Here is a 25,950-nt window from a genome sequence, read left to right on the forward strand (position 1 = left end):
AAGATGTTTTTTTTTGTTTCTTATGTTTTTGCTGTGGACGTCCTGCATTGTTAAACCACTTTTTTGTAAATAAAAGCACCTTCACGTTTTACAACTCAAGCCATCGTGTTATCAACTTTTTTGTTCAGATTCCCAACGCTTTCTTTAACACTATTGTGTATTGGTTAAACATTAATACATTAACCTATAGTATTTCTAAGGTAACATTAGATTAGTGGTAACCATATTTTGTTTGTTAGTTTTGTCTCGAATCATTTACAGTTTGTAGTGTATTTGTCACAGCCGTGTGTGTGTGTGTGTGTGTGTGTGTGTGTGTGTGTGTGTGTGTGTGTGTGTGTGTGTGTGTGTGTGTGTGTGTGTGTGTGTGTGTGAGCAGGGGCGTGGCTCTACAGTAATTACCAGGCAGACCTGACTTCCATTTACCATCAAGCTCAGGATAAGAAACCCGGCTCTCCACTCACTCATCGCCAGATTGTTTTCCGCTCTCCATGTGGTAACTCTTCAGGCTTAAGACGCCAGTGAAGAATCTGACTTTGACCCGTTGTTGCCTAACTTGTGAGTCTGCTGAAAATATCCTCACCTGTGTCTCGTCCGCCTCCAGCAACTGCCTAGGCTGAGCCTGCCGTCCTGCTGATCCTCTGCCATTGCCTGCCACAAACTCACCACCACCAGACACCATCTGCTTTCACCAGGATTGCCACTTCACCACCTTGTTTTACTCTCTTACTTAATAAAACCACTAACTCCAATCCATTGAGTCTGAATCTGCTTCTAGGGTCCAAACTAGGAGCAAATCGTAACAGTATTAGACCCATAATTTGTTTTTAGTATTTTTTTTTAAAGTAACAATTACAGTAGGGTTTGTTATCTATTTTATCTTTTTTTATTTTTTATTTTATTTTTTTTTTAAATGTCTAAAGCTGCACACAGCAAGAGAAACAAAAGCGACTCCGGAACACCGAGGTTGTGTGAGAAACGAAAGCCAGGAAAACGAAAGTTAAGTTTTGATTTCTCATTGATTCTGACTGCAGCCCGACTCCGGCACACCGAGGTTGTGTGACAGTGGCAGAAGTTGAATTGTCATTTAGCATTTTTTTATTTCCTTTTCACAGGAGACAAGAGTCATCATGAACACTCTGAACCAACAGTATGAGGAGAAGGTGCGTCCCTGCATCGACCTCATTGACTCTCTTCGCTCTCTGGGTGTAGAGAAGGACTTGGCGCTGCCAGCTATCGCCGTGATTGGAGATCAAAGCTCGGGGAAGAGCTCCGTGTTGGAGGCGCTGTCAGGGGTGGCTCTGCCAAGAGGAAGTGGTAAGTTAGTAAAAAAGTCTTTGCTTTTATCCTAATGGCTAAAACATACGACATTCCTCAACACTAGCGGTCCGTCCATTCACAAATGGGATGAAAAAAATATATATATATATATTTTTTTATATTTATATATATATATATATATATATATATATATATATATATATATATATACACACACACACACACACACACCCACACACCGTATATTGCTTGGATGCTCTGTAGTGTGAAATCATGAAAGGGTGGTCTGAGAACCCTGAAAACCCGACTACAACAACAAGGATGAAAAACATAAAGTATTGCCTGTAACTACAGTAGGCCTAATACATATTTATTCAAAGGCCCAATAATCTATTCATTAATAATTGAATTATTTTAATACTATAATAGGCTATACATATTTTAATAATTGTAATTATTAATTCATTCATTAAATTGTTCCTTTTGACACACCTGAGTCAAAACTTTATCTGTGCTAAGATATTTTTTAATCATTTGATTACAACTTGTAATTTTGTGCTATCTGAGACATCTTTCATCATTTCTCCAGTAGCCTACACTGGATTCAACTTGGACTCTTCCTCTCTTTTTCCACTCTTGTAATTCAGGCATTGTGACAAGATGTCCTCTCGAACTGAAGATGAAGAGAAAGAAAGAAGGAGAGGAGTGGTACGGAAAGATAAGCTACAAGGACTGTGAGGAAGAGATAGAAGACCCTGCAGATGTGGAGAAAAAGATTCGAGAAGGTACAGTATACAACATTCTCCAATGTCAAGATCAAAAGCCAACTATTGGAGGAGGTTAAAGGGAGTTGTATTTGCTTTTCAGTGATCAGCACTACCATCCTCTGTAATCATTTTACATCATGTCTTCTCTCTCCAGCTCAGGATGAAATGGCCGGGGCCGGGGCGGGGATCAGTGATGACCTCATCAGTCTGGAGATCGCCTCTCCTGATGTTCCAGACCTGACGCTCATTGACCTGCCCGGCATCGCCAGGGTGGCTGTAAAGGGACAACCAGAGAACATTGGAGAGCAGGTATGCCTAAGTAAAATATCTTGAGTATTGGACGCGTTGCGATGGAAACTGGTACAGTCATCGTCCTCAAAGGATGAATCGTAATGACTTTAGTGACCCCTTCAACCTTGAACAAGTAACCTGGTTACTGTCCACTTGTTCAACATGTCAGTTCATGCCCCAGGAACAGAAGACTTACTTCCCTTGAAATTTGCTGTGGATATTAATGCAACTTAAATGATTCTCATTCAAATAAAAAGTCATCATCCTCATCAGTTGATGACCCACATTGAAAACATGGAAATAAAGAAGCAAGAAAAAATGCAAGGTTATACATATTGTATTTCATTATCGCATAACCCTGTTTGACTGATTAGCTTACATACTTGTTTGTATTTTCCAGCATTGTTTTAACAGATGACTGATAACTGATAAAGTAGCATCTAAGACCGGCTTTGCTTTCACTCTGTGGAAAAATACTACACAGTGGATGTGTTGGTCATGAACAGGGCTTCTTCTTTTTTGTAAATGTAACCTGTAACTCTACAAAGTTGCCCTTGGAAGATATGCTGGGTTAGGTCACCACTGTGTAAGCTAATTAGTCGGATGTTGCTTAAATGGCACATTTGTGTATATATTTGTTTCCCCAGAGCATTGTGTTTTGTGCGATTTACTGTAGGTTACATGACTGGCCACCGTAGCTTGATGTGGGGTTGCGTCTCCCCAAAAGTTTATTTTGTTTAAACTTTTCGCCACAGGGCTGCTGTGTATTTTTCCGGTTTCCCCTGCGTTCCCCAAAGCCACAGCCTAAATGCCGTACCCACATCCAAATGAATGGGAGGACTGACATTTTTGCCACAACTCCTGATTTGGTTTGAATGCATTACATCAGAGCAGAGAAAAACATTTTTATTAATTTCTTACACTTTTAATATTGCATTTTTGGCATTCAGAAAGTCTAAATACAATAGAACCCACCCTTCATATATGCTATATTGCTCTTATTACAGCTCCATGCACACTACTTCAACACGTGGACAAATCCAAAGCTTGACAGGCCTAATACACCTAGGTTGTTTCTCTCCATTTTTCATCCATCCAACAATTTTGCGTGTCATGCTTATTTCAGCCTCGCTGGACAGTAGTGATTTTTAGTCTTGTTATAATGTATTTGTTCATTATTTGATTGTAACAATCCCAAACACTGTGGTTACTTTGCTAGTACAGATTGAAAGTTGATATTTATACGTCATGTTATATGAATAAATTCTTTCAGATAAAGAGACTGATCCAGAAGTTCATCAAAAGACAAGAAACCATCAGCTTGGTGGTTGTTCCATGCAACGTGGACATAGCAACCACAGAGGCTTTGAAGATGGCAAAGGAGGTGGATCCTGATGGGGAGAGGACTCTGGGTAAATAGAGCTGATTTTTAAGAAAAGTCACCTGGCTCTTTAGTAACACAAAACTTGAATGTACTTCTGTAGTTCTAAGTGGACTCTCTCTTTTCAGGTATCTTGACCAAGCCTGACCTGGTGGACAAAGGCACAGAAGAGACAGTAGTTGCAACTGTCCATAATGAGGTCATCCCCCTGAAGAAGGGCTACATGATCGTCCGGTGCAGGGGTCAGAAGGATATCACAGACAAGCTGTCCCTGACTGAAGCAATAGAAAGAGAGAAAGCCTTCTTTAAAAACCATGTGCAATTCCAGTAAGTTTTTATGTTAATTTTATACAAACAATGATTTGCAGTTTTAGCGGTTGTGCAGCATGTACTCTGTAACGTTTATTTGTGCTGTAGGATCCTCTACGATGAAGGCTGTGCCACTGTTCCTAAACTGGCAGAAAAGCTCACCCTTGAGCTGGTGCATCATATCCAGGTAAATACTTCTTAGTGCTTCCCACTATTGGTCCACCACAGATGACTTTGCCCACTTCAGTTGTTAAAGGTTTGACCCATGTGTGATTTGCAGAGATCGCTGCCTCAACTGGAAGAGCAGATAGAAAAGAAACTAACAAAGACTCAGGCACAGCTCAAAAAATATGGCAACGGACCCCCACCTGACGCAACTGAGAGACTCGGTTTCCTCATTGATGTGAGTTTACGAGCTGATACAGATCACAGCACCTCGATTTGAGCTTCTTTAAAAAAACTAATTTGCCCTCTTTTCTGAACCTGTTATATTTTAGAGAGTGACAGCATTTACACATGATGCTATCAGCCTCGCCGCAGGAGAGGAACTCAAATTTGGAGGCAGCCCTAATATATTTGCCATACTCAGAAAAGAGTTTGCAGTATGGAAAGATGTCATAGAGCGCTCTGGAACAACATGTAGGTGCATTAACAACTTGGTTATTACATCACTTGGAAACAGTTTTCATGCCAAAAAACTGTAATGTAAACTGAGTAAGATAGTACAATATTGTCAATATGTTTTGCTTTAGACTGCTGTATTGACTATTGTACTAACCAAGTGTCGACCTTCTTTATGTCGAATTCCCCACACACACACACACACACACACACAAATTCATCCCTATTGCAGTCAACTGGAATATTGAGAGAGAGGTGGTTCAGTATGAACGAAAGTACCGTGGAAGAGAGCTGCCGGGGTTCATCAACTACAAGACCTTTGAGGGCATGGTCAAGGAGCAGATTAAACAGCTGGAAGGGCCTGCTGTCCTGAAACTCAAGGAAGTGGCAGGCATGTCTTATCATGATGCTACAATGATTGCAGGCCATCTAAATATGCAAGACATTTGAGTTATTAGATCTTGTATTGTCTAATTTGTATTTTCTCTTTTAGAAATTGTGAAGAAAGAGTTGTTTGAGTTGGCACAGAGCAGCCTTGTTGGACTTCCTTACCTCATCAAAACAGCTCAGGTGTCATTTTCATTGCCCATTGCTACATACATTGTGTACATATGACTGAACATTGTTGAATATTTACTGACAACAGTTTGTCCTTTAGATGAAGATTGAAGCCATCAGAAAGGAGAGGGAGACTGCAGCAGAGTCCATGCTGAGGACTCAGTTTAAGATGGAGTTGATTGTTTACACTCAGGACAGCACATACAGCAAGAAGTTGGGGAAGCGGAAGAGGGAAGATGAACAGCTGTCTGTGACTGTCTTCAATGGTGTAACAGTGAAGCCGAGCACCAGCAGCACTGACAGTGGGGCCACCCTGAAGGAGATGATTAAACACCTGAAATCCTATTACCAAGTAAGTGAAATTTACATGTTGTGCATTTTATTTTTGTGTCTCACAGCATTTAATACATCACACACTTTTTAGATGCCATATAAAGGAAAGAAAGAAAACATTTATTTTAATCTTCCATTGCATAGACAATCTTCTGTATTCTTCTTTGAAGGTGGCATTCAACTATATTTCATTATCAGACTAAGTCAGCTACATGGTTGAAATTGTATTTAATTGGCAGCTAGATAACACGTATTCAGTATGCAAACAAATTTATATTTACCAGTATAGGCCAATATTTTAGCCATCATTTTATTTTCATTAAATTCATTTAACTTCCATGTTTGTGTCTAACATACATTCAACACAAACGGCTCTGTTGTACTTAAAATAGCAATAGTATGCTTTTTTTATTTTCTCATGTTGGCACAAGGTGGTGGTTACTGTATGCTTTTTATTTTTTTTAATCTGAGCTCATTTCACATTAAACAGCAACTTTGCGCACTAATTACTATTTATACCCTGACTTTATAGACAGTTGTAGCAAAAGTTGCCCTCCAAATATTTTTAAAATTCCCTACACCGACTGTATGTAATAGGAGTATAAATGGCAGTAGAAAACAATTGAATACAGAATAGTAAGCAGAGTAGATCATTTCTAACAACTTCCAGTATAAACCATGTCCAACTACTGTATAATCCAAACACAGATATTTTTTGTGACGAACAGATACAGATAGTAGCTTTGTGTTACAGCCCTTTCTCCTCTCCAAAACACAGATTGCTGGCCAGCGTCTGGCTGACCAGATCCCCCTGGTGATCCGCTACCAGATGTTGCAGGAGTCTGCCATCCAGCTGCAGAGGGAGATGCTGCAGATGCTTCAGGACAAGGAGAAAACCGAGACCCTGCTTCAAGAGGACTCTGGCATAAAAGCCAAGAGAATCCACCTTCAGAATCGCCTCAAGCGCCTGTCAAAGGCACGCATGCTGTTGACCGACTTCAGTATGAACATATACAACTTCAACACAACTCATTGCAGTCCTTGAAACCAGATTACTAATAGAAGAAGTTGCTGAATTATCGCATTCTTTAAAAAATTCCGTTGCAGATTTTTTTTCATGTTTTTGACATTAGTCATTTATTTTATTAAGTAGGGCTGTCAAACGATAATCTTTTTCTTAATCGCTGAATTTCTATAGTTAATCGCATGTTTTATCACATGATTTAAAATTCTATTATTTTGCATTTCAGAACTGTTTAAGTACATATTAACAATGGAAAGCAATTATTACCAGTGTATCTTGATTTGGAATCAAATGAATGCAAAGAAAGTGACTTTATGAAGTTGACTTTAAGATTTGTATTTGTTTATTTATTTACTGTAAACAAAAGAAAATGTGTGAATCTAGTCACACATTTGTTACTGCACAATATAGTGTGCATGTCTGTCTCTGGAAAGCATATCTTTATTTTCAAGGCAGAAACATGAATGGCAATTGGTGGTAAATGTAGCTTTATAGGCAAGTTGTCATAGAAAGAAATTCTGTATAGCTAGTCATTAACCTGTGTTTAATCATCAATGACAGGAATATGACACTTACATTTTGCTCATCTATGTATCAAATTGATTTTACTACAGTTGCAGGACCATAACAACTTATGAATGCACCATGAAAAAGCCCAGACTCGCAAGACTCGCATGCCCGATGTGAATCAGTTTTCGGTCACAGCCAAAGTCCCAAGTCAGTCGGAGATTTAGCACATCTTTGAACTCTGACAGTGACATGCACCAGTGACATTGACTTGACCAATGTACCTATCTGTTCCACTTCACACAAGCTTTTGTGATATCGTTTTAATAACATTCTGTAAGAGCCACATACAGCTATTAAATTGTTTTGTGGTTTTAACTTTGAAAAGTATTGTGGAGTTTTATGTAACATAAAACCTATGTCTTTTGAATCTTTGTACCTTTTTATAACAATCCAACAAGCACGCACACTTGACGCAGCAATTGGCAAGGTGTGTGGAAATAAGTATGCATGATATGAGTCTCTCTTTCAAGCTCTCCTTTGCAATTTCCTACTACTTCCTTACCTTTTTATTTCATTTTGTGTGATGCTGCTTTATGTTTCGCCATGTGTTCAAGTGTGACCATGGGGCAAGTGGTGTGATTATATTTGTTTCATTGATTTTGCCTTTATCAATCAACATTTGGAAGATGTAATAGTAATTCAGCTTTAAACCCAAACTATTAATGTTCAGTCCAAGTATAAAACTTTTTGCAATTTTGTTAACTTGATTTCTTCATTTCGTCATTCATTCACACGTAATTTAGGCATTGTGACAAGATGTCCTCTTGAACTGAAGATGACCCCATCACAGGTCATTCAAAAAGTAGGTAGTGAAATGATGGATTGTAGATATTTTGAATTTGAAGGCACCTGAAATGGAGTATTTCCAAATGTTATGCTTCCCTCCTTTTCAGAAGGTAATATTAGAAAAGTACGATTTAGTAAACGTTTTATTCCATTTTGCATATTGGATAACTGCACTTTGCAGATGAGAACTTGATACAGTTAGAATAATGTTAAAATGTCAGTATCCAACTATATCCACAAGCTACAATAATATATTCTGCAGACACATTAATGACTTAATGTGATACAAATAAATAGACCAAAAGCACATAGGCTCTCTGCTCACTGATGAGTCACCACCCCATTATTTTTATATGAAAGGGGATAGCATGAATTCCTGAATTAAGACATCTTATGTGTTTGTACAATTTTAAACACACAAATGCCAGGGAAACAAAACCTACCCTACGAGTCAGCTCTTAATTTTCTATCACCCGGATTCTGGGTTCAATGATTTGATTCTGGGAATATAGGCCATAAAAATTCTCTTTACAGTTTTTATTTTTACAAAAGTCTTCATGATGAACCCTCTAACAGTATGAGGAGAATGGGACTCATTGGCTCTCTGGATAAAACAGTGAGACATTTACAACTGTATATTTGATAGTGAGACATTATTTTTTGTTTAACTTTATTTATAGCCACACCCATCTGCTCTCTAATGCCTGTGTGTGTCTAAAAAATGTCTAAAGAGGGAGATGCTGCAGATGCTTCAGGATAAAGAGAATTTGGAGTTTTTGCTAAAGGAGGATTGTGACATCGGTAGCCAGAGGGCTGCTTTGCAGAGTTGCCTTAAACGCCTCATGAAGGCCCGCAGATACCTGGTGGAGTTCTAGAGGAGGCCTTCAAGGCCTAACAGCAGGATTTTTGTTTTTCAACTTGTCACATACATTTATGGTTGGAGAGTGGGTATATTATTTGTCACGTTGGGTGTTGAGTTTAGATTTATATTTACAAGTTCAGAGTATGATAAACATGGCATCATAACAGAACATGATCCTTAAACTTAAAGTTACTAATAGTTACTATAAAAATGTTTTTGTTTAAGCCCATAAACCTCATAATTCATCTTGACAAGGATGGGAATCAGAAACATAGCGCCAACATGGTGATGCTCAGTCTTAGATATGAAGCTCAGCGCAAACTCTTTCAGGAAGACTTATACTTACTGCAATCACCACTATCTCTCCCTAAATCTATTCAGCCATTAAGAGGTGTTCACTCTTCAGTAAACCAATCAGAAATGACCACGAAATTCATGATCCAATCACAGCATGACATCCTGCTTTAAATGTCTCTCTCCTTGCTATCAGCTGTCTTCTCAGGCAAACGTGCAACCCTCCTCCTCCCCTTCCACCTCCGGGCGTCGTCAACCACTGCAACCTGAGTCCCTTTCTGGCAGACAGCTCCTTCGTTCGGCCTCCAGGTTTCCTCTCCGCCATCACCAGTGTCTAGGCTCCATCGGGGGGGAATATGTCTGTTTCTCTACCCCTTTAAATATTTTTAATGATGGAGTCTTATCCCCAAAGACTCATATTATGCTTATTTACAATATATATTTGCATATCTGCAACGAAGTCTCTCCTGATTGAAATGGTGAGAACCAGAATTTAACAATTTCCGTATCGCTAATTCATGAGTTTTTCTTAATGTATGAACTACTGCATATAGTACAAGCACATACTGTACATGTACACTACCGGTCAAAAGTTTGGGGTCACTTAGAAATTTCCATTCCACTCCATTATAGACAGAATACCAGCTAAAATCAGTTGCATTGTTTTTTTAACAAGCAGCAGCAGTTTTCAGATTAAATTATGTGTTTACATAATTGCAAAAGGGTTCTCCAATGTTTTCTCAGTTAGCCTTTTAAAATGATATCAGATTAGTAAACAGAATGGGCCTTTGGAACATTGGATGAATGGTTGCTGATAATGGGCAATGTAGATATTGCATTAAAGATCAGCCACTTCTTTCTACAACAGTCGAGAACCATTTTGCAATTATGTAAACACATAATTTAATCTGAAAACTGCTGCTCTGGTTAAAAAAACAATGCAACTGATCTTAGCTGGTATTCTGTCTATAATGAAGTGGAATGGAAATTTCTAAGTGACCCCAAACTTTTGACCAGTAGTGTATATGAACTACTGCATATACATGTATGCATATACAGGCACCATTTCATGAAATGGCCTGAACCTGTATCTTAACATTTAGACAATCGGAGCATGGTGTCTAAGAGTGATTGCAATCATAATGATTGTTACATTATCTAGCGTTCTCTCTGTGTTTGTTTAAAAGACACCAAGAACAATAGACTTGCAAATAATATTTAAACAAGGTGTGCTTGTTATAAGAGCAACATTGGCTTGATGATGAAGTAAGGACATGTATGGTCCTGGTCCTTCCTTGTTTACTGCAAAAGAAAAAACAAAACAAAAAATTAATTAGGAAAACTATTATTCCTATTGTCAGCAATTAATATGTTAGTGTCATCACAGTCAGGATGAATTAAAATGAACATTGTGGTTTTCATTCAGTTTGATTCCTAAAGACCTATCTGGCCAGTATGTGTGGATTAACCGTACTTGTGGCCAGATTAGAGGCCATGTTTTGTGTTGCAGCTCTGTTGGGTTGCACCACATCACTTTAAAGCTAACCTGCTCGAGGCCAGGGCAGGAAGCAGCACTGGCAAGTAGAATAAAGCATAAAATGGAAGAACTCAAAAGTATAAGTAGCTCAAAATTGTAAGAACGTGAGTAAATGTACAGTTACTTTCAACCATTGATGCCAGGTCAAAAGAGCAATTGAAAACCCTTTAAAAATCATTATGTACATGTATAGTCCAAAACTACGATACTTGGCTTCCATGTATCGATACAGTATTGCAACGAAAAATATCGCAATCCTATGCTATATCGCTCTCCCCAGGTGGCACAGTGGTTAGCAATTGTCACACAGCAAGAAGGTGTGTGGACATCTCTGTCCGTCAGTGTTATAAGCATAATAACACAACAGCTCCATTCAGAACTAACCACTCATTTACATACTCAAATACCACCAAGTAGTAAGTCGGGTCTTGTTTATTGTTTTGAGTTTCAACAGCTGGTCCTGAGGTTCATCTGCAGAAGTTTTAGTGGCCCATTGTTATATTTGTGAAGCAACTTTCATCTTTTTTGAGGACTGTACTGTAAAAAGAAATTGTGGGAGTCCCCACAAGTCAGGGGTTGCTGCTGATGTGGACATGTGACAACCAGCAGCTTACACAGTTTTCACTGAAATGAGAGCAGCCATTGCTGCAGGGATGATTGTTTTATTGGCACATTTTTGGTTAGTTTCTGATAGATGAGCTCATAGACTTTCTTTTGCAATGATAGTTGCAAAGTTGCAAAATGATACTTGTTGATCAGCTGTGCTTGCCATTATGCCTCATTAAAAAGGTATTATCCAAGAATGTGATACATAATATGACCATCCTGCATCAGAGCTTAATATACACAGGTGGCACTAGGGGTGGAAATAACCTGAAGCCCCAAGGTATGATATTATCCCGATACTTCTGTCACAATACGATATTATTGTGATTTTAAACATATTGCGATATTCGGCGATATATTGCAATTTCTAACTTTAAATGTCCCCAAAGGAAAATGTTATACATCTCACTTCAATGAGTCCATCTATTGGACTGAAAAAGCAATTGATTTTATTATTCTTGTACCAAAAAGTTAAATGCTCATGTGTAATTTATTTAATAAAAAAGCAATACTTGGCATCCGTGTATCGATACAGTCTTGCCACGAAAAATATCACAATACTATTGATTTTTTTCCCCATCCCTAGGTGATACAATGGTTAGCACTTGTCACACAGCAAGAAGGTATGTGGAGTTTAGATATGTTCTCATGCATAAATGATGGAATGATTTTAAACAACATTTGTAGGGTGTGCAAACTGTGTTCTTGAGGCTGGAGTCAAGGGTTCATTGCCAACTGAGCAAAGGCCTGAAGGCTCCAGGTTTACCATGTGGTAATTAGTTTGTGGTAATTTAATGAATTTAAAATGTGTTTAATGCTGTATGCTGATTTTTTTTTTACCCCAGTCCAGCCCTGCCTACTGCTAATCAGCTTTCCTCCTCCCATTCATGTCGTAGCATAAAATCAAATAAAAGAGGTTATGTTGATATGTTTTTCCTCGGAAGATGACTGTATAGACTACGTTCGGTATCCGCTCCGTTAGTGTTTGTCCCTGTGTGACAGCAACAACAAAAAAGAAAGTCAGGAAACGAAATCTAACTTTTTAATTTCCTTTGAGGGTTGCATTGCTGAACCTATCCGCAGTTGGCATCTGTCACGTCACACTTTTGGCATCCGAGCATCTGTGGCTCTGCACAGGCAAAACTAATTTCAGTGAACAGGACTTTTTTTCTATCGGTTTTATTCCTTTTTTAAACACAGTTTCTTTCCAGATAACAGCATGAACACTCTGAATCAACAATATGACGAGAAGGTGCGTCCCTGCATCGACCTCATTGACTCTCTTCGCTCTCTGGGTGTAGAGAAGGACTTGGCGCTGCCAGCTATCGCCGTGATTGGAGATCAAAGCTCGGGGAAGAGCTCCGTGTTGGAGGCGCTGTCAGGGGTGGCTCTGCCTAGAGGAAGTGGTAAGTTACAGTCACTGAGACAAAAAAATCTATCCATCCATCCATAATTATGATAATGATCGTATCATTGACAAAATTAAAATATTATACGTGTGTTTCCTAATGTTACACAAGTAGGCCTAATGGGATAATTAAGGTTCATAAGTGCCATTGGTCGAATTATGAAAGTGAGACCACCACAGTATCAGATAATATTTAAAGCTGCAGTCTGATTTTTGGCCATGGAGCAGAAGAATCACAAGCTAAAAAACACGACTCCATTATCAACTGGGAGGCGGAAATCTCAAAACCTGCATGGCTGGTTTTACAGCAGTTGTGTAAAGGAGGGCAGCATGCCAACTTGTAGGCTACAACAAAAACTGTCCGTCAAAAAAGTTGACGTTGGTGTTTGACTTCTCTACCATATTTATTATGCCTGGTACATGTTTTGAAGATTAATAAGATTTATCCAACTTTATAAAGATGGTCTCAAGTGTTTTCTAAGAGCGCCAACTGCTTTTCATAATTTCAACAAGCACACTGGATTTCACTTTTTCCCCTCATCATAATTCACTCTTCATTAATTCAGGCATTGTGACAAGATGTCCTCTCGAACTGAAGATGACGAGAAAGAGAGACGAAAAGATGCGATATGGAAAGAAGTGGTACGGAAAGATAAGCTACCAGGACTGTGAGGAAGAGATAGAAGACCCTACAGATGTGGAGAAAAAGATCAGAGAAGGTACAGTATTCGACATTGTTAAATTTCACCATCAAAAGGCAAGTATTGGAGCTACTGATTTTTTTTTTTTTAGGTTTTAGTGATCAGCACTTCCATCCTGTAATCATTAAAAATCACGTCTTCTCTCTCCAGCTCAGAATAAAATGGCCGGGGTCGGGGTGGGGATCAGTGATGACCTCATCAGTCTGGAGATCTGCTCTCCTGATGTTCCAGACCTGACGCTCATTGACCTGCCCGGCATCGCCAGGGTGGCTGTAAAGGGACAACCAGAGAACATTGGAGACCAGGTATGCTTGTGTTTTTTTAAAGGCAGTGTTTATGAAATGGCCGCAGGTCGGGCTCGGACCCTGGGCCTCTGCTTCAAGGAATAAACCTGTAACTGGGCCCCCAGGTGTGCTTGTTCAGTTTTCTTATGGACATTGTCTTTGGAAGAAAGTTGTTCCAAGGAAAAATATTGACAGTGTGGATTATCCAGATATAACCAGTGTAGAAATCTACCGAAAAAAGGAAGGACCAGGGCCCTATTTCACCTACCCCTACACAACATCTCATTAATGACTTCCCATATTGACATTTCCACTAGCAAGACCCTCAGTCCAAATAGCAAAGCAAATTAGACTGCCATGAAATGGGGACCGCTAGCAAAGCTATAGACTTTTAGTTGTGTAATATTCCCTCATTATGTGATAAGAACTGACTTGGGCACAATAGTGATTTGGTAGTTGTACAGCTTATAACTTGATGTATGATATGAATAAATTCTTTCAGATAAAGAGACTGATCCAGAAGTTCATCAAAAGACCAGAAACCATCAGCTTGGTGGTTGTTCCATGCAACGTGGACATAGCAACCACAGAGGCTTTGAAGATGGCACAGGAGGTGGATCCTGATGGGGAGAGGACTCTGGGTAAATTGAGCTTGTAGAGGCTAAGCCCAAGCATTAAGCCCCTGAGGTGCTGTACCAATGGTAGAATAATTGACAGACTTTTTAAGTCGTATTTGCAGTTGAAATCATTGGTTTCATTTATTTCCATCAAATATTTGTGTGTGTGTGTGTGTGTGTGTGTGTGTGTGTGTGTGTGTGTGTGTGTGTGTGTGTGTGTGTGTGTGTGTGTGTGTGTGTGTGTGTGTGTGTGTGTGTTATTGGCTCTTACAGAGCTAATTTTGAGAAAGCACCACCCCCTTAGGTATCTCTCTCTCTCTTTTAGTTATCTTGACCAAGCCTGACCTGGTGGACAAAGGCACAGAAGAGACACTGGTTGATATTGTCCATAATGAGGTCATCCCCCTGAAGAAGGGCTACATGATCGTCCGGTGCAGGGGTCAGAAGGACATCACAGACAAGGTGTCTCTGACTGAAGCAATAGAAAGAGAGAAAGCCTTCTTCAACGATCATGTGCATTTCCAGTAAGTTTATTCTTTTTGAGTAATTATACAAATTATAGCGTTTGACAACTTGTGCAGCATGTACTCTGTCACTTTTTATTCTTGCTGTAGGACACTCTATGATGAAGGCCATGCCACTGTTCCTAAACTGGCAGAAAAACTCACACTTACGCTGGTGCATCACATTAAGGTGAATTTGTCTTATTGCTTCATCCTAAAAATTCACTGTATAAATTATGACTAGTCATCTTATGTATCTAGTCCATTCCTTCAACCGCCTCTCTTTTCCCCTATGCCCATGCGTTATCATTCTTCATCCAACTACCATATGCCTTCAGACTTTACCTCATCTGGCCTGCTGTAACCCCTTTCCCTCTAGAACCACTCAGCTGACCTTCCCACTCACTCACTCACTCACTCACACACTCACTCACTCACTCACTCACCTGTTTCCCATGTCCCCTAATCAGCCCAGTAGTACATATAGCAGTTATTTTTTATCAGGACCAGTTTGTCAAAGTTGCAATGTCGCTTTCTTGCTTTGTGTTATTGCTTTCAAGCTTCTGTTACCTGTAACCTGTATCTGTACCTGCCTACCTGCAGCTGCCTGTAAGCATAAATACCCTCGCTTTGACAATAAATCATTAATAAAATCACTTATTGATGGGCAGATCGACTATTGTCACAGAATCGGTTACTTCAAATTGATACCTGTAAATGTATTGAACCGTTTGAGATTTGATACTTTTTGCAAATATGGCGTCAGTTTCTCTTTGACGCAGTCCATTATAGTATGTCAGCCTCTACAACACAGCTGTTGGCCGTGTTCTGGAGTGTCACATCCCCCGCGAAATGACTCTTATCATTATCAGAATTTGATCAATTCGTTCCGATAACATTTGCAAAGTCTAGAAGAGCCGCGTGATTAAATCATGGGTGAGGCTATTTGCACCCCTGGTACAATAAGCAGTGTATGCTATTTGTACCCTGGTGCAATTAGAAATGAATGCTATTCGTACCCCGCCGGTGCACACAGCAATGTGTTCTATTAATAACCCGTTGGTACAAATATCAAAGTATGCTATTTGCACCCCTGTGCATTTACAGTACCTTGGCATATATTTGCACACAGTTATCCGTACTACTCGTGTATTACACCTTTTTGGAATATTATCGCCCTGACATTCTTACCCTAACCATAACCAATCCCACTCCTCTTGCCTAACCTAACCAACCCAACCAGAGCAGGCATATTCATGAGTCTTCCCCTACCACCCTGCAAAAAAATGTTCGCGTTCGCGGGCCCTGACTTGCGCAATTGCATGCAAATTATCCAATCCAAAATGAAGAAAACACGATCACTTCCCTGGGGAATCAAACTCCAGGGTCCCAGACCAAAGCTCAGTGTTCTAACCACTCACCTAGCAGTTCTTACAGAATGTTATACAACTGTTTACCACTTGGTGTCTTCAAGCCTCGGTTGCTAGGTAACCATACTGTATACAAAAAAATAGGTACTAGCTAATAAACTAACGGTTGTATGCTTTCACTGAAGACAGAAAGCGCAACTGTAGTATCAATTTTCCGCTAGAAATTCAATTGTTATAAACTTTAGAGACAAAACTTTCCTAATATGCCAGTTTCTGCAGTCATGGAAGATGAACGTCCGCCATGATTTCGGTGCACGCGAGCAACGTGTTTTTGTTGTTACGTCACAGGGTGTGAATAGCTCAGCTGTGTGGCCGAGGCTATTCGTACCTGGGGTGCAAATAGACACTACGTTAAATCATTTAATCCGCTTCAAGTTAGCAGAGTGCTAAACCGGAAGTAGCCGGCTCGGCCAGCGGTGGTCATCACATTTTTGGCTTCATATGAATGAACGGGGCTTTGTCTCGAATGCTGTATCCAGCTTTTTTCATACATCCATGGGTTTGACAGGACAGTACATATCAGATACTAAAAAGAGTCGTTCAAAAACATTTGTTCTTTCATTTTTGCCCATCATTAATACCACTCTGCATGCATTTTCTGCGTTTGGGTCCAATCCTGCATATGCTAGTCATGAAACTTTAGGTGTTAGGACAGAAACATGGTCTGCACAATTACGCGAATGCAGACACTATTAGAGCTATGCAAGACAAACATCGTGTTCTGGACTGTGTCACCTAAAAATCGTAACACAACACAAGTGCGAGCTGCACTTTGAGTGTGCATGCTAGACGCGCTATAGCATGAAATAGAGACAAGAGAAAGCCGCCCCCTTATGTTTGGGTACACTTCCGCTCAAAATGCCACGGCTGACCAGTTAGATGAAGCTCTATCTGAACATGTCTGTATGCAAAAGCATATTTATGACACTTCGTCACCTCTTTATTCAGACACACATCCCATCGTCTGTTTTCTTTTTTTTTTCTTCCATCCGTGCAGAAAGCACAGCAGGACACGTTCCTCCACAGACGACATGTTTGTTTACTACTGTGTAGGGCTGCACAATATGAGGAAAATGTCAAATTGCGATTATTTTGACTGATGTTGTGATTGCGATATCATTCACGATATTGGAGGGAATGTTCAATTTTTTGGATCATCATTACCAATTTTATTGAAACACAAATAAAAATGTACTATAGTCATGTAGTGTGATTTTTGCGACAATCTGTACCAAACAAAGATGTTTTCCTTTAGTCTGTAGGATAGGATTTGTAGGCCCGGGACGTCTCTGCAGCCCCACAATACTTCATTCAGAATGGTTAGACACATATTTAGCCTTTAACAAATTTTGCGCCCCCCCCCTCCTGCAATTTGGATATTGCACTAGTCCATATTGCGATTTCGATAAAATTGCGATAAATTGTGCAGCCCTACTACTGTGGTCATGGAAACGCGCTGATTAGCTCTATCTTAGCTCTATATTGCCCTCTTGAGGACTTACGTTTGTTACTTACACCGGTGCGTAAGAGCACACGTTCAGTATGTTCACCAGGGACCCGTGTCCGTACCAGAGAGGCCAAGTATTTGTGTACTTGCATTGACCATGTTTCTGCCCTTCAACGTTTGACCCATGTGTGATTTGCAGAGATCTCTGCCTCAATTGGAAGAGCAGATAGAGGAGAAGCTAGAACAGACTCAAGCAGAGCTGGAGAGATACGGCACTGGACCCCCAACGGATGACACTGAGAGACGTGCCCTCTTTATTTATGTGAGCTTCCTCACTCTACCTAACATTTACCATGTATGAATATCAATGTTTATATTAAATATATGTTGTGTGTGTGCTGCAGAAAGTGACAGCCTTCACTCAGGATGCCATCAGTCTGACTACAGGAGAGGAAATCAAGTGTGGAGACCAGCTCAGAAGAGAGTTTGGGAAGTGGAATGCCCACCTGGACCACTCAGGAAAAAACTGTGAGTGTATCATTTTGATCTGGTCTACAGATGTCCATCAGCAGGACTCTGAAAATATAGGTTTATGTGTTGCAGTGAACAAGAGGATTGAGAGAGAGGTGGAGGAATATGAAGAGAAGTACCGTGGAAGAGAACTGCCAGGCTTCATCAACTACAAGACCTTTGAGGTCATGGTGAAGGAGCGGATCAAACACCTGGAAGAACCCGCTGTCTTGAGACTTAAGGACATAGGAGGTATATGATTCAATATATGATACATTTAAATGTTTTTATTTATTAATCAAGTTTTATTTTCTTACCGTACAGCTGAAGTGCTTGGTGGAGATCAAGCTGCTGCATCCTTTTGTACTTCCATTTCCTCCAGATGTTGTTAGAAAGGTGTTCATACAGCTGGCCCACAGTAGCTTCATTGGATTTCCTAAACTCATTAACACAGCCGAGGTAGTACTCTTTAATGAGTTTGATATTGATTTTGTAATGATTTGATTGTCATCAGTATTTTTGGCTCTCACAATTTAATTTGCATTGTGTTTTGGCAGTGTTCAGACTGACCAGAATCTTATTTTCTAGGCAAGGATCAAATCCATAATGCAACAAAAAGAGTCCATTGCTCAATCCATGCTGAGAACCCAGTTCAAGATGGAGTTGCTCGTTTCCTCTCAGGACAGGACATACAGCAGCTGCAACAGTTTGAGTGACCGAATTAGAGAGGAGGAAGAGAAGGAAGACAAATGCAAAGGCACAAACTTTCATAAAGAAAGCAGTATTGTGCACAGCATGGATAATCATGCAACACTTCAGGAGCTGATGTTGCACATTAAATCATACTACAAAGTAAGTTTTAATGTAGAGGGATAATTCATGATCAAAAGTAATGACAGCAAGGTTTAGACAGAGGGTATGTGTTTTTAATAACTGGCCTCGTCAGTCCAACTCTTCTTTTTTTTTCCTTCTTCAGATTCTCAGCCAGCATCTGGCTCATCAGATCCCCCTGGTGATCCGCTACCACATCTTGCAGGAGTCTGCCATCCAGCTGCAGAGTGAGATGTTGCAGATGCTTCAGGATAAACCGAAATTGGAGTTGTTGCTGAGTGAGGATTATGACATTGGCAGGAAGAGGGAGGCTTTACAGAGTCGCCTCAAACACCTCATGAAGGCCCGCACATACCTGGTGGAGTTCTAGAGGAGGTCATGCCCAACAGCATGATTTTGTTTTTCAGCTTGTCACATACATTTATGGTTGGGCAGTAGGTATATTATTTGTCACATTGGGTATTAAGTGTAGAATCGTCATTTTCTATACAACTCGTCATATTAGAACATGCTCTGAAAACCAAAAGTTATTAATGCACCATTTCATGATTTGGCCTGAACACGTAACTTAACATTTAGACGATCAGAGCATGGTGTCTAAGAGTGAGTGCATTATGATTGTGTTAGATTTATCTAGCATTCTCTCTGTTGTTGTGATGCTTCAAATCGATTATGTTGACACCAAAAATTAAGAGAGAGTTGCAAATACTATTTAAACAAGCTGTGTCTTGATAAGAATAGAGTACCTTTATTTGATATAGCAACTTTCACAGACAGTCACATAGTGTTTCATATGATACGATTGTAAAATAACAATGATAAAATAACAACGGAATAAAAATTAAAAAGACTTATAAACAAGTTAGTCTTAAGCCGTTTTTTAAAAGCATCAACAGAGATCACAAACCGTAAAAGAATAGGAAGGGCATTCCACAGAGTCGGAGCCACCACTTTAATGGAACGATCACCTGGTAATCCCTGGTCAGAAGACCTGAGTGACCTATTGGTAATGTAAGAATGTAATGATGAAGAAATAGCAAAAGAAAACATGCAGTCATAATTCTTTATTATATACTTTTGTTCTCTTGCGAAAGAATTCAAAAACTTATTTCCTCCAATTATTTGTTGGTGTTATTACAGTTGACATCAATTAAAATGACCATTGGGATTAACCATACTGGTGCCCACATCAGAGACCATGGGGCCTTTCCCAATTCCAAAATTTGTACCAGAGATAATATATTTATAGTTATATCCCGGCCCATCCACAGAAAGATTTGGATTAAAAGGGGGTGGGTGGGGTGCCCGGATAGCTCAGTTGGTAGAGCGGGCGCCCATATATAGAGGTTTAGTCCTCGACGCAGCGGGCCCGGGTTCGACTCCGACCTGCGGCCCTTTGCTGCATGTCATTCCCTCTCTCTCCCCCCTTTCATTTCTTCAGCTGTCCTGTCAATAAAGGCCTAAAAATGCCCAAAAAAAAAAAAAAAAAAGCGGGTGGATGAAATAATACAATAATGAGGAAAATATTATTAACATTCTCTAATATGTGAACATAGCAGAGCTGCTGTCGGACAGACAGCTTCATTTTTAGGGGGGCCCCAGAGAGACGCTTGAGAAACAGCAGCTTCACTTTATGATTATTTCAGATGCTAAAGGTTTAGTTCTGTTTCCTCTGTCAATTGACAAACATCATTTTATAACTACAGTTAGTATTGCCGCTTAAATGTCACACTGGGTGTATGAAAACATTTATTTAGCCTACTGAAAGCAGCCTCTCTAATCATGAAAGTAAATGAAAACACTCTACAATATATTATTTAAAAAGCAATGTTGCCTACAGCAATTGGTACAGGGGCAGTTAAATGTTAATGTGTGTCTCTAAAACGGAGAAACAAAAAGTCAGAGGGCCTCTGGACACAGAGCTGGACTCTAACAAATACATGTTTATGTTCAGGAACAAAAGGTTCCAATTTCTAAAAAAGCCTACTTTGTAATTGCCCTTTTGCCTGATTAAAAAGATGATTATCCAGGAATGTGATGCATTATATGACCATGCATCAGAGCTTAATATACACAGGTGGCACAGTGGTTAGCACTTGTCACACAGCAAGAATATGTGTGAAGTTTAGATATGTTGCCATGCATAAATGATGGAATGATTTGAGAAAAAAAAAACATTTTATGGTGTGCAAACTGTGTTCCTAAGGCTGGAACTAAGGCATGATTACAAAATGATGGTCCCCGGGCTCTAGACCCTCAAAGGGGCCCAAAGTATTGTGGTATTTTAATAAATGCTAATTTTTATCATGTGCTTGGGTGATGCACATAAGCACATGGGACTGCAGATGAAAATAGCTTTAAGATAACTTAACAACAACAACACATGCAATTACGGCTGGGCAACATATCAATATTATATCGACATTGATATATGTCATAGATACTTAGTCATTATATCCACATTATTGGTGATTGCCTGAATGCTGATTTAGCAGCATTCACAGTATTTTTCAATTTTTATTTTACATTAAAGTCAATGGAGCAATCTGCAAATCCTCTTCAGACTTATTTCCTTTTGAAATGCTACTCCTCCTACATACTTTCACCTACAGACAACATTCAAACTTTAAACTGTTCACAAAACCTTTAGCTATTACAGTTTTTTTCAGATTCATGATATACAGTTTTTGTGGTATCACTGTTTAAGCATTACTTAGAGTGGGTAATGACATCACTAGAGTGGGAAGCCTTGAAAAATAGTCTTAAAACCTCTATAACTTGCTCTCACGCCTACAACATTTACTTGTCATAGATACTTTATACATCAAAATGTAGCTATTATTGTCCTTTTTCAGCCAATGCGCTCATTTAAGCAATAAAAAAAAACTAAAAAACTTTTTTAAAACTGATATGTAATTTTTAACTGTATCTACACAAATAACATGTCTACAGCTTTAACAAAGTCTTAGGAAGTTTCAGGAATACAGTTTTTACGGTTGACTGGGAAGCACGAAAACCAGCAGTGTGCTGCCAATCATTCTGAGATTCTGAGAGCTGAAATGTGCTATATAAATGAAGTTACCTTAAAGGTGTAGTAAGTGATGTTAATCCAATAAACATTGTCAAAATATCTCCTCACGGTCCCCTAGCTCTGTTTTCTGTGTGCGTTAAAAAAAAAACAAAAAAAAAACGGTGTTAATACACAGCCCTGGCTGTGTAAATGGAAAACAAACAAACAAAGGAGTGCAAGAGCCACAAAACATTGTTCCAGCCAATCTGCAATAAGCAGCAACATTTGATGGTAGGGGGGAGGCAGCATTGAATGTGCCAGCCAGTAGTTATCTGTCCGTGAATCTGGGGGCGGAGCTTCTGAAGGGTGGGGTCGTATTGAGCTCAACAGTCCCACCCCTCTTCTGAGAGACCTTGGGTTCCAGAAGTAAATTTCCCATTCATTTCTCCCATTGACGTCTGGAAAAATCTGTATATAAAGAGTTTTAGACCATGCCTTAGGCTAACCAGATGGTACATGACTCATAAGCATACAACGTATCATTTCGAGTAAAAAAACTAACAGAAAATCCCAAAAAACTCAAAGGTACAAGACTGTATACATATCGTCATCTCAGAGCGAAGGAACTACTCATCCCATAAACCACCGCGCACCACTGAACAAAGGAAGCTAACGTTAGTTTAGCTAACAGCTAATTTGGCTAACCGCTAGCTGAGACAGCATGTAATAACTTTAAAAGACCCTCAAAATAAAACCTGAAAATAACCGTTAACATATAACGGCTGTTACGTCAGCTGTAGATGACTTTACCCAGTGTTAAGTTTGAGTTAACGTTATTTTAGACTGAATCAAGCTGTCAGCTAGCAGTTAGCCGAATTAGCTGTTAGCTAAACTAACGTTAGCTTCCCGGCAGAGGCTAACGTCAGAAGCGTGACACACAGATCGTGATTCGTGCAGTGTCGTAAATCCTCGTGACGGATCGTGCAGGCAGCACAGTTCTACTAGTACTTATCCAAGACATCGTGAATAAAAGACATTTATCTCAAAACAAGGGTAGTGCCCCATGATTTGTGGTGTCTACATGACCATTCGCTGAGTCATGTCGGCATGCTGGTTTTAAGTCTACCATCGATGGTTACAATTTTATGGCTTATACTCCAATTTGTCAATGGAGAAATTGAATTGTATTTTTACTTCCGGAACCCGCTGTGGGCAGGACTGTTGAGCTCTATTTGTTTGGCAGTTGAGTTCAAATAACAGTGTTAAAGGTGTAGTAAGTGATTCTGATTGTGTTAGATTGATGTAGCATTCTTGAGAACAGGAAACATTGGCAAGTGTGGCAAGGGCGGTGGCTCTGGAGTAACCGCCACCAGACTAACTATCCTACAATGCCACCTGGGAACTTTCACCACAAGATATGCCTTATCTCTACCTTGACTAACACCATTATACAAAGTCTACACAAGTTCGTAGACTGAAGCAAGACAGAGACATGTTTCCAAAAAGAAATCAAATTTAGGTAGAAAATATAGAAATCCAGGTCCAGGTGGAAGTTTATCGGAGCCGACCCACACTGGCCAGTACCTAATGTTTGACTCTCACCACCCTCTAGAGCACATGTGTCAAACTCAAGGTCCGCGGGCCAAATCCGGCCCCTTGCAGATTTAGATTTAGATCCGGCCCGTATATAAATTTGGGTTCACAATAAATTTTGGCCCACCTAGTTGCGCGCCAAACCAAAAACACAGGAACGTGCTTTTTAAACTGCAATTACCTGACATTCAAAACAGAATATGGCAGATTTGCCGACTCTGAGACTCAGTAATTCCCCCAGAAGCAAAGAGTTTTCATATTCAGGCTGTGAAACAGGTTGTTGTCGGAAAAATAAACTGGACAAAGTTACAGTTCTACCATGAGTTCTACAAAAATAATTAAGAACTGTGAGTGCCTTGGAAAATACTTCTTTTCTTAATTTATATATGACATTCTGGGGCTTTTTTAAATTATATAATACTTGTTTTTGTAAAAAATAAATGAGAGAGAGAGAGAGAGAGAGAGAGAGAGAGAGAGAGATCCGGGGCTATTCGGGGCTGTTAGTAGCCCGGGACACCCAGGCCTAACGACGCCTCTGGGACCACCAGTATCAGATAATATTTAAAGCAGCAGTCACTGATTTTTGGCCATGGGGCAGAAGAACCACAAGCTGAAAAACATACCACTCTGATACATTATGTCTTATAAAGTTGTTTTGGCTAACATGTTATCCACTGCCAGACATTCAGCAGACATGAAGCAACATTAGCATTCAGTTGTGTTTTTGCCCACTCGACAAAATGCTGTTTTCCTTTCCTTTTCGCTCTGTTTTGGTCTCCACCAATCTTAGTAAATGGTTTATAATGCTAGATGGTCCAGTGTTCACCAGCTTAATTTTGATGCTGTCAACAGCTTTCATAGAGACTATATATTTCTTTGGTACAAATCAGTTCCCGTAAAAACTGTAACTGGGACATTTTTTTCTGAAAAGAGAAAAGAGAGATTTTTTCATCACTGTAAACACATCTCCATTATAAACTGGGAGGCGGAAATCTTAAAACCTGCATGGCTGGTTTTACAGCAGCTGTGTAAAAGAGGGCAGCATGCCAACTTGTAGGCTACAACATATACTGCCAGGTAACAAGAGAGGCCCAACAAAAAAATCACAGCCGTACAAAGATATCCATGAAATTTCTGTTTGTGTGTATGCAATCGGCTTATCTGCTCAGTGAGGTAATAATACCTTAGAACAGTCAGAAATTATTTCTACATTATTGCCATCTGTTATATTATGTTGTTTTCACTTTTACCTTTGTTGCATCTTTCTCTCCCTTCCTGTCATCTTACTGGCGCTATTTAATAAAGGCACAAGATGCCCAAATAATATTTCAAACTAGAGAGGCAGTGTTCAGTTAAGGGTTCAGTATGCTTGAAAATAAAATAATAACTTTGATAAGTCTCCTCAAGTAATCAACGGCTGGTCTGGAGGTTCATCTGTAGAGGTTTCAGTGGCCCATTGTTATATTTGTGAAGCAGCTTTCATCTTTGTTGAGGAATCTACTGTACAAAGAATCCCCAAAGAATCCCCATTGGGGATCAATAAAGAATTAAATTAAATTAAACTGTGGGATTCCCTACAAGTGATGCACTAAAGCACATGATACTGAAGATAAAAAATTAGCTTTAAGATAACTCTCAAAAACTCAGCACATTGTGATTTCATGTGAATGTGGCAGTGAGATGGACAAGAGACTTCAGGAAACTGACCAGCAACATCAGAATGTGACAAGGGGACACTGTAGGAGACTGAGGGTAATAGCCTAATAGGATATGTACAACTGTAATACCAATAATAACCTCTATTACCATACTGGTATTGGTATCGGCTGATCTCTAGATTTTATTTGAGGAGATTAAAACAGAAAGCGAATATGGCTGCTGAGAAAGAAAAGCATTATGAAAGGTTAAATGAAATACAGAAATTTTATTTTCTTAAAAGATTTTTACAGTAAAAAAATAGTTTCTTTATAAATTAAGAACACCTTTAGGCGTTCAACAAACTAAGATAGATAGATAGATAGAGATAGATAGAGGTACTTTATTAATCCCGAAGGAAATTAAGGTGTCCAAAAGCTTATAGACATACACACACATAGGCACACAGACATATGACATCCACGCACACATACATACTACAAAAATACAAAGGAAGATCTCAATAGTGTGCCCTTACAGTAAAATTAGATTGTAGCAAAAAAATGCAGAAAGGTGCAATGGCAACGTAGTGTAAGAGAGTTTCAGTGCAAGTACATTGTCAGTGCAAATTCTCTATCTACTCAAGTACAACAGGCTACACATATATCAAAAATAGAATAATTACTTAACTATACATAGACACTAATGAAAGACTTGACGAAAATTTTACGTTAAAGTTGAAAAATGTCCATACAGGCAAAAAG

The 25,950-nt window shown here is 39.4% G+C and overlaps 2 protein-coding genes and 1 long non-coding RNA gene across 6 annotated transcripts; 2 read left to right on the forward strand and 1 right to left on the reverse strand.

Annotated features, from left to right (window-relative positions):
* The first annotated feature begins 912 nt into the window (after positions 1-912).
* LOC116035018 (interferon-induced GTP-binding protein Mx) lies at positions 913-8,812 on the forward strand. 3 transcript variants are annotated; one of them, XM_031277905.2, is made up of 13 exons: positions 913-997; positions 1,113-1,314; positions 1,926-2,063; positions 2,200-2,354; positions 3,610-3,748; positions 3,846-4,044; positions 4,135-4,213; positions 4,307-4,429; positions 4,524-4,665; positions 4,880-5,038; positions 5,141-5,217; positions 5,306-5,557; positions 6,317-6,627. In XM_031277905.2, the coding sequence occupies exons 2-13, from the start codon at positions 1,128-1,130 to the stop codon at positions 6,581-6,583; spliced, it is 1,917 nt and encodes a 638-aa protein (XP_031133765.2). In that variant the 5' UTR covers positions 913-997; positions 1,113-1,127; the 3' UTR covers positions 6,584-6,627. The 3 variants fall into 3 exon arrangements, with proteins under 3 accessions (XP_031133765.2, XP_035857801.1, XP_035857800.1); XM_036001908.1 differs by lacking the exon at positions 913-997 and adding an exon at positions 8,656-8,812 and having other exon boundaries at positions 1,004-1,314; positions 6,317-6,403; XM_036001907.1 differs by lacking the exon at positions 913-997 and having other exon boundaries at positions 1,004-1,314; positions 5,306-5,447; positions 5,484-5,557.
* On the reverse strand, positions 8,575-20,119 carry LOC118495234. Its single transcript, XR_004897552.1, has 3 exons — positions 19,911-20,119; positions 16,915-16,925; positions 8,575-8,586 (listed from the first exon to the last, which is right to left on the reverse strand). It is a non-coding gene; the product is annotated as an uncharacterized LOC118495234 (long non-coding RNA).
* Positions 12,158-19,912, forward strand: LOC116065388 (interferon-induced GTP-binding protein Mx). Of its 2 annotated transcripts, XM_031320875.2 has the most exons (12): positions 12,158-12,623; positions 13,192-13,344; positions 13,477-13,631; positions 14,113-14,251; positions 14,553-14,751; positions 14,842-14,920; positions 17,807-17,929; positions 18,012-18,135; positions 18,211-18,369; positions 18,500-18,576; positions 18,706-18,969; positions 19,094-19,912. In XM_031320875.2, exons 1-12 carry the CDS (start codon positions 12,437-12,439, stop codon positions 19,316-19,318), a joined length of 1,884 nt encoding a protein of 627 aa, XP_031176735.2. In that variant the 5' UTR covers positions 12,158-12,436; the 3' UTR covers positions 19,319-19,912. The 2 variants fall into 2 exon arrangements, with proteins under 2 accessions (XP_031176735.2, XP_035857799.1); XM_036001906.1 differs by lacking the exon at positions 17,807-17,929 and having other exon boundaries at positions 12,159-12,623.
* Positions 20,120-25,950: the final 5,831 nt, after the last annotated feature.

This window comes from Sander lucioperca, chromosome 6 (genome assembly GCF_008315115.2).
Source record: "Sander lucioperca isolate FBNREF2018 chromosome 6, SLUC_FBN_1.2, whole genome shotgun sequence".
Taxonomy (NCBI): domain Eukaryota; kingdom Metazoa; phylum Chordata; class Actinopteri; order Perciformes; family Percidae; genus Sander; species Sander lucioperca.

Coding starts and splice junctions, on each gene's coding strand:
- LOC116035018 (XM_031277905.2), top strand. CDS start 1,128: ATGAACACTCTGAACCAACAGTATGAGGAGAAGGTGCGTCCCTGCATC. Junction 1,315..1,925: donor GGCTCTGCCAAGAGGAAGTG/GTAAGTTAGTAA, acceptor CTTGTAATTCAG/GCATTGTGACAAGATGTCCT. Junction 5,218..5,305: donor ACCTCATCAAAACAGCTCAG/GTGTCATTTTCA, acceptor TTTGTCCTTTAG/ATGAAGATTGAAGCCATCAG.
- LOC116065388 (XM_031320875.2), top strand. CDS start 12,437: ATGAACACTCTGAATCAACAATATGACGAGAAGGTGCGTCCCTGCATC. Junction 12,624..13,191: donor GGCTCTGCCTAGAGGAAGTG/GTAAGTTACAGT, acceptor TCATTAATTCAG/GCATTGTGACAAGATGTCCT. Junction 14,921..17,806: donor CGCTGGTGCATCACATTAAG/GTGAATTTGTCT, acceptor TGTGATTTGCAG/AGATCTCTGCCTCAATTGGA.